Source organism: Aotus nancymaae, unplaced genomic scaffold (assembly GCF_030222135.1).
Source record: "Aotus nancymaae isolate 86718 unplaced genomic scaffold, 86718_ANA_hifiasm-v0.15.2.pri h1tg000062l, whole genome shotgun sequence".
Taxonomy (NCBI): domain Eukaryota; kingdom Metazoa; phylum Chordata; class Mammalia; order Primates; family Aotidae; genus Aotus; species Aotus nancymaae.
The window spans coordinates 38,960,860-38,977,319 of record NW_026988476.1 but is presented as its reverse complement, the minus strand read 5'-3'; the positions used below and the strand labels follow the sequence as shown (position 1 = coordinate 38,977,319).

General features: G+C 35.5%; 1 protein-coding gene across 5 annotated transcripts in view; it reads right to left on the bottom strand.

Annotated features, from left to right (window-relative positions):
- DTWD1 (DTW domain containing 1) overlaps window positions 1-16,460 on the bottom strand; it is a 39,601-nt gene that overhangs the window by 13,463 nt on the left and 9,678 nt on the right. For 3 of the 5 annotated variants that reach the window (XM_064365653.1, XM_064365654.1, XM_064365655.1), the window contains 2 exons: window positions 15,937-16,195; window positions 6,226-7,416 (listed from right to left, as the gene is read on the bottom strand). In XM_064365653.1, the coding sequence (XP_064221723.1) occupies window positions 7,169-7,416; window positions 15,937-16,195 (507 nt within the window). In that variant the 3' untranslated portion in view covers window positions 6,226-7,168. The other 2 variants (XM_064365658.1, XM_064365657.1) reach the window with 2 other exon arrangements.

The window sequence follows — 16,460 nt, the reverse complement described above, 5'->3', positions numbered from 1 at the left end:
AGAACACCTGGGGGGAAGAAAGGGGGGTTTATGAGTTCAGCTGCTGCAACTTAAAATTACCAAAATCAGAAAGACAGCAACTAGAAAGTCGATAGGTGGATAAATCCACAAAGATGGGAAGAAAACAGCACAAAAAGGATGAAAACACCCAAAACCAGAACACCTCTCCTCCTACAAGGGAGCGCAACTCCTCACCAGCAAGGGAACAAGACTGGATGGAGAATGAGTGTGATGAAATGACAGAATCAGCTTTCAGAAAATGGATAATAAGAAACTTCTGTGAGCTAAAAGAACATGTTCTAACCCAATGCAAAGAAACCAGGAACCTTGAAAAAAGACTTGACGAAATGCTAACGAGAATGGACAACTTAGAGAGGAATATGAGTGAATTGATAGAGCTGAAAAACACAACACGAGAACTTCGCGAAGCATGCACAAGTCTCAACAGCCGAATTGACCAAGCAGAAGAAAGGATATCAGAGGTCGAAGATCAACTCAATGAAATAAAACAAGAAGGCAAGATTAGAGAAAACAGGGTAAAAAGGAATGAACAAAGTCAACAAGAAATATGGGACTACGTGAAAAGACCTAATCTACGTTTGATAGGTGTACCTGAATGTGACGAAGAGAATGCATCCAAGCTGGAAAATACTCTTCAGGATATTATCCAGGAAAACTTCCCCAACCTAGCAAGGCAGGCCAATATTCAAGTCCAGGAAATACAGAGAACACCACAAAGATATTCCTCTAGAAGAGCAACCCCAAGGCACATAATCATCAGATTCACCAGGGTCGAAATGAAGGAGAAAATACTAAGGGCAGCCAGAGAGAAAGGTCAGGTTACCCATAAAGGGAAGCCCATCGGACACACAGCAGATCTCTCAGCAGAAACCCTACAGGCCAGAAGAGAGTGGGGGCCGATATTCAACATCCTTAAAGAAAAGAACTTTCAACCCAGGATTTCATATCCAGCCAAACTAAGCTTCATAAGTGAAGGAAAAATAAAATCCTTTGAGAACAAGCAAGTACTCAGAGATTTCATCACCACCAGACCAGCTTTACAAGAGCTCCTGAAGGAGGCACTACACATAGAAAAGAACAACCAGTACCAGCCACTCCAAAAACACACGAAATGGTAAAGAGCATCAACACAATGAAGAATCTGCATCAACCAATGGGAAAAACAGCCAGCTAGCATCAAAATGACAGGATCAAATTCACACTTAACAATATTAACCCTAAATGTAAACGGACTAAATGCCCCAATCAAAAGACACAGACTGGCAAATTGGATAAAAAGCCAAAACCCATCAGTGTGCTGTATCCAGGAAACCCATCTCACATGCAAGGATACACAAAGGCTCAAAATAAAGGGATGGAGGAAGATTTACCAAGCAAATGGAGAACAAAAAAAAGCAGGAGTTGCAATTCTTGTCTCTGATAAAATAGACTTTAAAGCAACAAAGATCAAAAGAGACAAAGAAGGACATTACATAATGGTAAAAGGATCAATGCAACAAGAAGAGCTAACGATCCTAAATATATATGCACCTAATACAGGAGCACCCAGATACATAAGGCAAGTTCTTAAAGACTTACAAAGAGACCTAGACTCCCACACAATAATAATGGGAGACTTCAACACACCATTGTCAATATTAGACAGATCAACGAGACAGAAAATTAACAAGGATATCCAGGACTTGAACTCAGACCTGGAACAAGCAAACCTAATAGACATTTACAGAACTCTCCACCCTAAATCCACAGAATATACATTCTTCTCAACACCAGATCACACCTACTCTGAAACTGACCACATAATTGGAAGTAAATCACTCCTCAGCAAATGCAAAAGAACAGAAACCATAACAAACAGTCTCCCAGACCACAGTGAAATCAAGTTAGAACTCAGAATTCAGAAGCCAACCCAGAACCGCACAGCCTCGTGGAAAATGAACAACTTTCTCCTGAATGTTGACTGGATAAACAATGAAATGAAGGCAGAAATAAAGATGTTCTTCGAAACCAACGAGAACGAAGACACCACATGCCAGAATCTCTGGGACACATTTAAAGCAGTCTCTAGAGGAAAATATATAGCAATAAGTGCCCACATGAGAAGAAAGGAGAGATCTCAAATTGACACCCTATCATCAAAATTGAAAGAGCTAGAGGAGCAAGATCAAAAAAACTCAAATCCTAGCAGAAGACAAGAAATAACTAAGATCAAAGCAGAATTGAAGGAGATAGAGACACGAAAAACCCTACAAAAAAATCAATAAATCCAGGAGCTGGTTTTTTGAAAAGATCAACAAAATGGACAGACCACTATCCAGACTAATAAAAAAGAAAAGAGAGAATAACCAAATAGATGCAATAAAAAATGATAAAGGGGATATCACCACAGATGCCACAGAAATTCAAACCATCATCAGAGATTATTACAAACAACTCTATGCACATAAACTAGAAAACCTGAAAGAAATGGATAAATTCCTGGACAGTTGCCTCCTCCCAAGCCTAAACCAGGAAGAAGTTGAAACCCTGAATAGACCAATAACAAGGTCTGAAGTCGAGGCAGCAATTAAGAGCCTATCACCCAAAAAAAGCCCAGGTCCAGATGGGTTCACAGCCAAATTCTACCAGACAAACAAAGAGGAACTGGTACCATTCCTACTGAAACTATTCCAAATAATCCAAAAAGAGGGAATCCTTCCCAAATCATTTTATGAGACCAACATCAGCCTAATACCAAAACCCGGAAGAGACTCAACAAGAAAAGAAAACTACAGGCCAATATCCATGATGAACATAGATGCAGAAATCTTCAATAAAATACTGGCAAGCCGACTGCAACAGCACATCAAAAAGCTTATCCACCATGATCAAGTAGGATTCATCCCAGGGATGCAAGGCTGGTTCAATATACGCAAGTCTATAAATGTAATTCACCACATAAACAGAACCAAAGACAAAAACCACATGATTATCTCAACTGATGCAGAGAAGGCCTTCGACAAAATTCAGCAGCCCTTTATGCTAAAAACTCTCAATAAACTAGGTATCGAAAAGCTAGGTAATAAAAGCTATTTATGAGAAACCAACAGCCAATATCATACTGAATGGGCAAAAACTGGAAGCATTCCCTTTGAAATCGGGCACTAGATAAGGATGCCCTCTCTCACCACTCCTATTCAACATAGTACTGGAAGTTGTAGCCAGAGCAATCAGGCAAGAAAAAGAAACAAAGGGTATTCAATTAGGAAAGGAGGAAGTCAAATTGTCTCTATTTGCAGACGACATGATTGTATATCTAGAAGACCCCATCATCTCAGCCCAAATCTCCTGAAACTGATAAGCAACTTCAGCAAAGTCTCAGGATACAAAATCAATGTGCAAAGATCACAAGCATTCCTATACACCAATAACAGACTTAAAGAGAGCCAAATCAAGAACGAACTGCCATTCACAATTGCTACAAAGAGAATAAAATACCTAGGAATACAACTAACAAGGAACGTAAAGGACCTCTTCAAGGAGAACTACAAACCACTGCTCAACGAAATAAGAGAGGACACAAACAGATGGAGAAACATTCCATGTTCATGGTTAGGAAGAATTAATATCGTGAAAATGGCCATACTGCCCAAAGTAATTTACAGATTCAACGCTATCCCCATCAAGCTACCAATGACCTTCTTCACAGAACTGGAAAAAGACACCTTAAACTTCATATGGAACCAAAAGAGAGCCCGCATAGCCAAGTCAATTCTAAGCAAAAAGAACAAAGCGGGAGGCATCACACTACCGGACATCAAACTCTACTACAAGGCTACAGTAATCAAAACAGCATGGTACTGGTACCAAAACAGAGGTATACACCAATGGAACAGAACAGAGGCCTCAGAGGCGACACAACGTATCTACAACCACCCGATCTTTGAAAAACCTGATAAATACAAGCAATGGGGAAAGGATTCCCTGTTCAATAAGTGGTGTTGGGAAAACTGGCTAGCCATATGCAGAAAGCAGAAACTCGACCCCTTCCTGACACCTTACACTAAAATTGACTCCAGATGGATTAAAGACTTAAACATAAGACCTAACACCATATAAACACTAGAAGGAAACCTAGAGAAAACCATTCAGGACATAGGCGTAGGCAAGGACTTTATGACCAAAACACCAAAAGCATTGGCAACAAAAGCCAAAATAGACAAATGGGACCTAATCAAACTCCACAGCTTCTGCACGGCAAAAGAAACAGTCAATAGAGTGAATCGGCAACCAACAGAATGGGAAAAAATTTTTGCAGCCTACCCGTATGACAAAGGGCTGATATCCAGAATTTACAATGAGCTAAAACAGATTTACAAGAAAAACACAAACAAGCCCATTCAAAAATGGGCGAAGGATATGAACAGATACTTTACAAAAGAAGACATACATGAGGCCAACAAGCATATGAAAAAATGCTCATCATCACTGGTCATTAGAGAAATGCAAATCAAAACTACATTGAGATACCATCTCACGCCAGTTAGAATGGCGATCATTAAAAATTCTGGAGACAACAGATGCTGGAGAGGATGTGGAGAAATAGGAACACTTTTACACTGTTGGTGGGAGTGTAAATTAGTTCAACCATTGTGGAAGACAGTGTGGCGATTCCTCAGGGACCTAGAAATAGAAATTCCATTTGACCCAGCAATCCCGTTACTGGGCATATATCCAAAGGATTATATATTGTTCTACTATAAGGACACATGCACACGAATGTTCATTGCAGCACAGTTTACAATAGCAAAGACCTGGAACCAACCCAAATGCCCATCGATGATAGACTGGACAGGAAAAATGTGGCACATATACACCATGGAATATTATGCAGCCATCAAAAACGATGAGTTTGCGTCCTTTGTAGGGACATGGATGAACCTGGAAACCATCATTCTCAGCAAACTGACACAAGAATACAAAATCAAACACCACATGTTCTCACTCATAGGTGGGTGTTGAACAATGAGAACACATGGACACAGGGAGGGGAGCACTATACACTGGGGTCTGTTGGGGGGGAGTGGGTGGGACAGCAGGGGGGTGGGGAGTTGGGGAGGGATAGTATGGGGAGAAATGCCAGATATAGGTGAAGGGGAGGAAGGCAGCAAATCACTCTGCCACCTATGCAACAACCTTGCATGTTTTTCACATGTACCCCAAAACCTAAAATGCAATAATAAAAAAAAAACAATAACAACAACTAAAAAAACTATTTTAATTCCATTCTTGTAAAATAACTGCTAAATAAGCAAGCCAGTTAATTTATTTGGCTAAGACTATAAGACTAATAATGTTCAAACCTTATATAGTCCACAGTCCTTTTTATGAATAGCATAATATAATGGTGACCTTACTGAACCAAACCAAATCAGAAGTTCTAGATTCTAGAACAGGCTCTGCTACTAATTAGGAGTATGATCTATCAACAATTTACTTACCTCTTTAATTTTCAGTTGCCACATGTATATTAATAGGAATTGCTCTTAATTACAATATTCCAAATGTCCTATGTCCACGGAATGTTAATAGGCACTACACATTCAAGTAAGTTTAAGATCTATCAGCTTAAATAAAGTTCAAAATGTTTATTTCAGGACTTGCCAGAACCTTTAATATCGTTTGCCTTCTGAATCCCTAGGAGGGAAACAAACTAATGTACAGCAAACTAAGTTCACCAAAACTATTTTCCCCCATAAAGCATGATGTGTCCCACTGTATATACTTCAGGAAATGTGCTATTATTTCACCCAAACAGGTGAATTTATCAGAGTACCAAAATGAAATAGAAGGCAACTTCAAATGGGAACGTTTGAGAAGAGTATAATAAAACAAGTGCAGTATTTACAAATGTCTGAGCAGGGTTTAGGGAAAGCCACAAGTGGTTGTGAACTACCCTGGGGCTATTAATAACTGTAAGTTATTACCAGCCCTAAGTGAAAAGGGGTAAAGTGAGGGAGCAGGAACTAAGCCTACTGAGGTAACTGGGATAACTGCTTGGGAACAGAAGGGATAGGATTCCTGATAAGCCAACTGATTATGACAGGGCAGGAAAGGAGCCAGGGAAATAAAGCACATCATTTCATTTTCCTCTACATCTAATCTCCCACTGGTACTTCCCATTTTGTTGAACTCAACCAAAAGCAAGAGAGCAAGGGAACCTACCTCACAGAGCAGAGAGCAGAACAGAAAAGAGTAGACAGAAGCTACTCAGCACAGTAGGGCTCTATTCACAAGCAGCTAGGTCTAGGTGAGTAAATGATGTCATCAGGACTCAGTCTCTCTTTGTCTTTCTCCACTCTGCTTTCCATTGCCGACTTCATTCTAAGGCAGGCTCTTTTCACCTGGCAGCAGAGATGGCCACTAGCAGCCAGGCTTCAATTATTATTAGTTCACAATTCCAAATAAAATAGAAAGAGCAAACATATATATAAAACACTTATATTTCAGGTACTGCTGAAAGCCCCTTAGATATTAACCCAGTTAATTCCCAGTTAATCCTATAAGGTAGCTGCTCAGTATTGCCTGCTTTGTACAAATGGAAGAAACTGACATGCTGATAAGTAGAAAGGCTGAGATTTAAATTCAGGTAATCTAGCTCCAGAGTCTCTGCTTTTAACAACCTTAGGACTTAAAGAAACAGCCCTAGATATTGGAACTCTAATTCTAGTTCTGTCTATGTTTGCTACTAACCTCAAGAAAAATCACGTATGACCTATTTTTCAGCCAGTAGATTGTAACCCCATTTACCTCTAAAGGTGGTCACGAGTACAGGTGAAAAGATATAAAGATGTTGAAATAAAGAGCTAATTAGATCTAATTGAATATGTTATATCTAACAGAGATAAAACACACTATATTAAAATGTAGTAATGAAACTGAGGTTTCACTGAGCAAATAACTTCTGAAATAAGTTTTTCAATCTGAAAAATTCCCCTAGATACAGTTTCCTTCCTTTTAAGAAATATAAAGTAATATATGAGAGACTCGAATTTTTTCAAATGGTCTTACAGGCATTATATATAATTATTTCTTAAGAAAAAACAAAGCAGAAATATAAGTTTATTGATGTTAGCAAAATAAAAGGACATAAGTGGCTTGTTAAAAACTAATGTATAAGTTTTCCTGTCTCCTTATCTCCAGAGCACTTGGCATTCTTTATCAACTGGTACATAAAAGAATAGAAAAATAAAAGATTGTCATATTGCCCTCTGTATTTCTCTTTTAATATATCAGTATGGTAGTCTACCAGAAAGTAGTAAATGGCTTCAATTGTAGAAAGGAAAGTATCTGGCTTTCCTTTTTGATGGCGCCAAAAGCAAGTTTTTCTTGTTTTCAACTCAACTTGTAACAACCCTGTCAAAAAAAAAAAAGAAAGAAAAAATATAAATAATTTCTTCTTAACCACAGGCCTGGTACAATAATAATGATTTCTCTTAATTATTCTAACAATTTTTTTAAAGACTACAGATAACTTCCTTCAAAACCAGCTTGAAATAAGATATTTTCTTAAACACCTTAAGGTATATACAGAAGCAATATAAAACAAAGAATAAAATCTTATACATGACAGTTAACACTGAATCTTAGACCAATTAATTAAAAGTAGTTAACATTTACGATATTCTTCTAATCTTCTATGTACCAGCATCTTTAAAAATCTGAATCTCTGACAGGACTACATTCACCAATTTTCAGAAGGGTTTCATTTCCTTGACAAACTAATATTTTTGTTTGTTTAGAGATGGGGTCTTGCTCTGTCACCCAGGCTAGATCGCAGCAGTGTGATCACAGCTCACGGTTACCTCAAACTTCTGGACTCAAGCGATCCTCCTGTCTCAGCCTCCCAAGTAGCTGGGACTACATCTGCACACCATCATATCCAGCTAAGACTTTGTATTTTTATTTTTTTTAAAGATAGTGTCTTGCTATGTTGCCCAAGCTGGTCTCAAAATCCTGGGCTCAAATGATACTCCTGCCTTGGCCTCTCAAAGTGTTGGGATTATAAGTGTGAGCTATAGTGCCTAGCCTAAACTGACCTTTAAAATATCATTAACTGAGAGAGATAGGCAGCTTAATGGTCCTTAATCCTGGTTAAAGTTTACTTCTTGATTATCACTTTCAGGCTATCTTTATGAACAAATTATCCTAAAGCTATGGTGTCTTTTGTTTGTTTTAGCTCTGTTACATGTATGCTCCAGAGCCTCAATATCGAAGTCAGGTAGAATGCCTTGCTCTTGCACATTTAAAAGGTGAATAATTAATACAATCACAGAACAGTACTCTCATCTGTTATAACTCAGCTGTCATCATACAAATCCAGAATACTTTTAGCTCCTTTGGCCAGTAATTGGACTCATATTATATTTATTTGCCCCCTTTTTGCTTTTGCAAATTTTATTTTAAACTGAGAAATAAAAGAGAGAAGGTAGCATCAAAATTGTCCTAATGACCAACTGGAACTTCTAAGTCATTAATGATTTCCTACTGTCACATCTCACTTTTTCTCAAAAGCTACCCCAGAAATATAGAAGAAATAAATAATAAAAGAAATGCAAAGATATTAAGAGATATAGAGGATTAAATAACTAATAGGAGTTTGAGGAAGAGAGAACAAAGAGAATGAAAGAGAGAGAGAGAGCAGTTAAATAGATAATGCCTATGACTTTTTCAGAAACTGTTTTCAACTATGCAAAGCCACAAATACATAAAACATAATGTGTATCAAGCAGTATAAATACAAACAAATCAGTGCCTAGATCTATTACATAGTTATGTAACTGCAAAACACCAAAGATAAAGAGAAGATTTTAAAAGAAGCCATGGAGAAGGGATGGATCATATACAAAGAAAAGGTAATTAGAATGACCAAAGACTTCCCATTGGCCACAACAGTATATTGAAGACACTAGAATAATATCTTTCAAGTGTTAAAAAAAAAAAAAAGAAAAAACAAAAACAACAAAAAACAAAACTGGCAACCTAAAATCATGAACCCAGCAAAACAACATATCAAGAAAAAAGTGATAAACATTAATAAACAAATGAAAACTGAACATATGCCAACAAGAGATCAAATTAAAGGAATTCCTAAAGGACTTATTGGATAACACACTGAGTAAAGAAAATGGTAAACATCTATGCAAATCCAGGTAACTGTTGCCTGTATAAAACAAAAACAATATCTAATTTGTAGACTGACAATAAAGAACAGAACAGAAATCATGATATTAACAATAACAATGTGTACCAGGAAGAGGCTGAATGAAGCTTCAGCATATGAAGTCCATATAATGTAAAAAAGGAGACATTAAACATTGTTTGGCTTTGAACTTTTTAGGTGACGTATGCAATTCTCTAAAAGAACTGAAATAGGAATAAAAATGGAATAAGAAAAAACCTCACTCAATCAAAAGAAACAAAAATTATAAAAAAAGGACAAACAGAAATAAAAAATTAAGATGGTAGAAAGTAGATCTAATTATATCAATACTCACAGCAAATGTAAATAAACTAAAGTTGCTATTTAAAAGACATAGATTATCAGATTGAAACATGAGAAGGATGACCTCTACAGGGCTTCAATTAAATATTGCATTAGAGGTCTTATTTAACATAGTAATAAAGAACAACAAATTAATTATATGCATAAGAAATGAAAATAATTGCAATTGACATTACTTACACAGAAAATACAAAAAATCTAAAGCAAATTATTAGCCATATAGTATCTTGGAGAAGAGAAATATTCAAACAAGATAAAGACATATTGATAAATTCCACACTAAGAATTTTTTTCCTCAAAAGAAAGAGATTAAAAAGATGAACCACAAACTGCAAGAAGGTATTTTACAATATTATCTATATTCTAGAATATATAAATAATTTCTACAAATCAATTAAGATAAAACACTAAAAAAATGGGCAGAGATATTTCACAGAATAGCACATGTATTTGGCCAAATAAACAAATAATGTAATTCTCAATCCAATTAGTAATTAGAGAAAAGTAAATGAAGACGACATTGAGACACCATTTTATACATACTAGATTGGCAAAAGTCAGACATTTGATAATACCAAGGTAGGAGAGATTATGGATCACTGGAGCTCTTATACACTCATGATGGAAATATTCCTTTGTATATACACTTTGAAAAACAATTTGACATTATCTTGTAAAGGTGAATATTCTCATACTCAACAACTCAGCAATGTGACTCCTAGGTATGTTTCCTAGAGGAGCTTATACTTGCACAAGAATGTGAGTAGTAGCCTCATTTGTAATAGCAAAAATTAGAAATAACCAAAGTGTTTCATTAGCAGGAAACTAGATAAATTGTAGTATACTCACAGATATTATTCAGTAGTGAAACTGAATAAAATATAGGTACAGTGATATGACAATATAGACAAATCTGAGAAACAAAATATGAGTTTAGAAAGCAAGTCCCAAGAAAACAACATATAGGTCAATATAAAGCAAAACTAAATAATACATAGTTTATGAAAACAGATATACATAATACTATAATTTAAAAAAGCATAATTCAGGAAAATAATTAACTGTCAGGGGAAGAAGAAGAATGGCACAAGGGAGAAGAACATGAATAAAAAGGAAGTTAGAAATACTATCTTGATGCATGAGTTCTTAATAATTCATTATATATGTTTTATAACAGTGTTACATATATATGTGTGTGAGTGCATGTGTGTGTATTCTTTCATATGTATCACAATTTAAAAATATAAAACAGTTAAAAATAAACAAACAAAACCTCTTTGCTTATTTAGTGAAAGAATTAGAGCTGGAAGTCACATCCCAGCCCAATTCTTTCCATTAGACTTAAAATTCAATCTAATCATATCAATGACAACCTTAAAATTCTTTAATGATGCCACAGCACCTATGGATAAAAGAACAAATTCCCAGATATGCTGAATAAAATAAAACATTTATAATTTGAATTTATCCAGTCTTTTCTACCAGCCTCATATATGTATGCATTCTAGAACACAATAAATATTTCCGTTTCTTGAATGCAAAAAGATTTTTTATATCCTCGTATTTCTAACAGTTAGTAACTTTATAATAAAATTATAGTAAAAAAGTGAACTTTTTTTGAGGTGTGATTTTGCTCTCTTACCCAGGCTGGAGTGTAGTGGCATGATCATAGCTCACTGCATCCTTGAACACCTGGGCTCAAGCAATTCTCCTGCCTCAGTCTCTCAAGTACCTGAGACTACAGGTGCACACTACCACCCTGGGCTAATTATTTTTTGTTGAGATGTAGGTCTTGCTATGTTGTCTAGGCTGTTCTAGAACTTCTGCATTCAAGTGATAATCCCGCCTTCATCTCCTGGAGTGCTGGGATTACAGGAATAAGCCACTACACCTGGCTCCAAACTAGTAAAATATTTTAGTAGGAGAAACTTAAAGTAGATAATTACAAATTGCTTTTCCTTCCAAAAGTGCTGCCTCAATTTCTTCAATTGCAAAGTGAGGATGACATCCTTTACCTCATACATTTGATGTGAGGATTGAATAAGGTAGTAGATGACACAGTACTCACTGACACAGTGAGTGTAGTTTAGGCAATGCTTATAATGTGAACAAAGTTATCACTTTAAAAGTTGTATCAATATATAGTTAAAATGAAGGGAAAGAGCTGGTTAATTTTTAAAACAAATTACAGTATAATGATGTTTAAATAATTTGGACTCCAGCTCAACAAAAAGAAACAATGTCTCCCTCTACATTCTGCCAAGGCTTCCTATGGTAAATCTTCAAGAATGTTACATGATTCTTCACTTGTAGGTTTAGGTTTACCTTTTATGATTAAATTAGGCACTCTGCTTTTCAAGTGCTTTATTTTGACATTGGTAGAACATACAGAACTATTTCTCTGCAAAAATTTGGCAAAACAGTACGGCTTTACATTGTTAAGGGGATTCTTAACCTTAGCATTCATAGTAAGATAATGGAAAGATAATTTCCAATACACCTGAGGGTTTAATTGAGGTTTAACTTAGTAGTTCAGCTGAATCCCATGAAATGACAAAAAGTTTTAAAGCCTAAATCCAACAATTTATAACAAACATGGACTGTTTCTTATGGAAGTAACTTGGTTTATTCAGAATTAGTATTTTACATATACAGAGGTTATAAATAAGTGTAGAGCCCTAATTATTTCCTGTGGTGCAATAAGGAGCTACAAATGACAGGAGTTGAATTGAAGTAGGTCATGCAGACAACTTGCCTCTAGAAATCTGTTTCTTTTATAATTTTAAAGATTAAGAAGCCCCTTTAAAAATTTTTGATCTGGCATAGAACTAAAATATATGATATTTCCCATGTGAATTGGGAAGGAATAACAAAAATCTTTTGTACAAATCTGATTTTAGGCAAGCCAAATGTGAACACTCTGAAATGAGATTTTGAGTAATACCACATAATTCCTTTTATAGTTATGTCAAGGGTTTTTACTTATGTTTTTTTTTATTTGATCGTTTCAATTACCATATAAGGTAACAATAAAGAAAAATCGCTCAGAAATATCTTCAAACTGGCAAGTAACCTGCTGCTGTAAACATCCATGGGAATGTGGCAGGCAGTGTTCCCTTTCTCTTTCAAAGAGCACAGCCTTAGGGCTCAGGAGTTTGTCTTTCTATTAAACACTGGCAACAAAATTTCTTTCAGATCTTATGCTCCATAGTACCTGCCCTTCACTCTCTCCCACACACATACAACACAAAGAACACACAATTCGACTGTCAAAGCAACCTTACTAACATGTATGAAGATGTCAGATGCATAAACTATATAAATTAAGCTAGTTAAATCTAGTGTTGTCACTCACTTCAGCTTGGTATTAATGAACACCAGACTCCAAAAAGTGTCAAAATGTTCTTTCTAGATAATGCACATTTTTAACACTAGCCTGAGAGAAGCTCTCCCAATTTAAAACTGTTTTGGCAACTGTCTAATATCAACTGAATAGCTTTCTTGCCTTCTAATCATACATAGGCAAGTAAAGTAACTCTTCTTTTAAACAAACAACTGTTATTAGGAATCAAGCTATTCACTCCTCTAAAATAAATAAAAATCATTATAATGTTAAATATAGAATTAGAACTATCTGTGTGAACTCATGATGCATAACTATGTATTTTTCTTGGCTCTATCCACTGAAGGAATGACATCCGAATAGTAATGAATTTACCAGATCTTAGTTTCTAATACCATGTCCTATTAAAAGAAACTATAACTTCTTAGAAAAACAATTGATTCCAGGTCTGAGACAGAAAAAAAGTACAAATGAACTTGTCTGTTGTACCAAAAGGACAAATGAGGCCATGCCATGAAGTACCTGAAGGATTTGCAGTGGCAAAATTTGAGAGAACTCGAGCATCAAAAAGATTGTATCAAAAAGATTAGCATCAATATGCTATAATAGATTATAACATAATGAATTAGAGAAAAAAATCCATAAGTTCATAGTGATCTCAAAAAGAGGTGGGAGAGAGAGAAATAAAGAACAAGGGAAAAAGGAAAAGCTCTTCTTTACATAAGAATACTGGCTAACAAATGTAGAAGAAAACATGTAATTAAAATTTCACCATTTTTCAATTCTCAATGTAATTATTCAATTCACGCAGGGATCATCAATGAATACTAAAACTACTTGGTGAAAAGTTTTTGGGAAACAGTCCATAGTCTGAAAACATTACCCATAGATTACTACTACTTACAAAGAGAAAAAATAAACCTTAATAAAAGAGAGATCTGGCAATCACCACTTTACTCAAGTAATGAAAATTATCACAAATAATAGAACAACTTGCATTATATGCCTCCTAATTTGATGCAACAATAAAGTATGAATTCACCTATGAATTGGTTAACCATACAATTTATCAGCTAAAAGGTTTATTTCTGAGCGTGAAATGACATGCTATTAATAATTATACCAAAACAATAGATATAAAATAGACATAGACAACCCTGGATTTATCCTTACCTGTAAGTGTCCTAGCCAACATATTTAGACTGAAACTAATCACAATGAAAAATTCAGACAATTGACCTGTACTCTTCACAAAAGTCTAAGTCATGAAAACAAAAACAAGACTGCTCTAAATAAAAGAGACTAAATATACATAATAACCAAATAAACTGTGATAAGTTTAAATGCTATAGAGGGGAAGCTACAAAAAGTATTTTTGGGTCAGTTAGGGAAATTTGAATATGGACAGTATATTAGATGATATTATGGAATTTTCATTAATTTTCTTAGGAGTGATAATGGTACTCTATTTATTATACAGGAGAACATACCTTTTTTTTTAACACAAGTATCATAGCAACTTTATTTGAAATAGCAGAAAATAAGAAACAAACAGTACAAATGTCTATCAACAAATAAATGGGTAACACTACTTGTAGCATACCCATAAAACAAAATACAAGTTGGAAATAAATGTATGACCTATTGATACATGCTACAACAAGAATGAGTGTCAAGTTATTTATTTTGTGTGAGAAAGCCAAACTGAAAAAAGGAAAAGAATACATACTGTATGATTCAATTTATGTAACAGTCCAGAAAATGCATCTAATTTATAATGATTAGATATAGATAATTGATAGATTAGAGATGGGGTTGGAGAGTGCTGTGAGGAAAGCTGGATGTGAAAGATCATAAAAGGGCAGATGGAAACTTTGGCAGGGGATGGATAGGTTCATTTTCTTACTTGTAGTGATGGTCTCATGGCTGTACACATATGAGAAAACTTTTATACTCTCTAAATATGTATAGTTTATTATATATTAATTATTCCTTAATAAAGTTATTTTTAAAAACTGTAAGTCAAGCCAGGCACCATGGCCCATGCCTATAATCCCAGCACTTTGGGAGGCCGGAGGGCAGATCACCTGAGGTCAGGAGTTTGAGACCACCATGGCCAATATGGTGAAACCCTGTCTCTACTAAAAATACAAAAAACTTAAGTCGGTCGTGGTGGTGTGTGCCTGTAATCCCAGCTACTAGTGAGGCTGAGGCAGGAGAATTGCCTACACCCAGGAGGCAGAGGTTGCAGTGAACCAAGATTGGACCATTACACTCCAGCCTGGGTGACAGAGCAAGACTCTGTCTCAAAAAAACAAAACAAAACAAAAACTGTTAAGGCAAAAAACAAAAAACCAAAGAGAAGATATAACTCCTTGGTAAATGTGTTCACCATTAAGGTGCTTATAACAGAGAAGTCATTTCTTTATTAATATAGAAGAATATTTGTATTCTTAGATAATGAACACTTAGGCCAGACGCTGTGGCTCATGCCTGTAATTCCAGCACTTTGGGAGGCCAAGGCAGAAGCAGAACCTGAGGTCGGGAGTTTGAGACCAGCCTAGCCAATGTGGTGAAACCCCATCTCTACTAAAAATACAAAATTTAGGCAGGCATGATGGCAGGCACCTATAATCCCAGCTACCTGAGAGGCTGAGGTGGGAGGATTGCTTGAACCCGGGAGGAGGAGGTTGCAGAGAGCCAAGATCGCACCATTTCACTCCATCCTGGGCAACAGAGTGAGACTGTCTCAAAAAAAAAAAAAAAAAAAAAGAGAAATGTACACTTAATATTTAAGGGTGAAGTTTTACAGAGCCTGATCGGTCAACTTCCAATTGGTCAACCAAAAAAACAAAAAAAATATAGAATATATAAATACATACATATGTAATAAACAGAAAGAGAACTAAAGCAAATGTGGCAAAATGTATAGGTATTAAATCCAACTCTTCTTTCATATTGTCTGTAAGTTAGTTTTTCAAAATAAGTCTGAGGGAAGAGCAGTCCAAAAATCATTTTTTTTTTTTACCTTGAAGTCGCTCATCAGTGATTATTTTGTTTGTTTGGTTCCAGGTGCTATCTATAAATATAATTTTTTTCAGTGTTGTGCCTTTGCACTTGCTGTCATTCAAATCACAGAACTCATGTTCTTCAGCTCTTTTGCGTTTAAAAGATGGCTTGTCAAGGTCATCATTTTTGCCTCTAACATTATTTTGAATCCTTTTTTGCAGATGAAAAGAAATATCTTTTACTGAGATAGACTGAGGTCCAGGAAAAACGAGAGCAACCTAAAACAAAGAAAACTGGGTTAGCAGTGTGCTATTATGATCTTCAAAATATAGAAATTTTGATTGACTTAAAATTTTAAGAAAAACATGTTGAATATTTGAGAAACAAGCAGAGGTTGGTTCTATTGCATATGCTTCTTTAATATGTATAGTAAAGTTCTAGCTCTCTCCTAGTAATTTCTAATCATAATATACTAATTAAAAGTATTATTTCAAAATAAGTTATTCACTGACTGACAGAGGCCAAGTTAATCATACTTGAAAT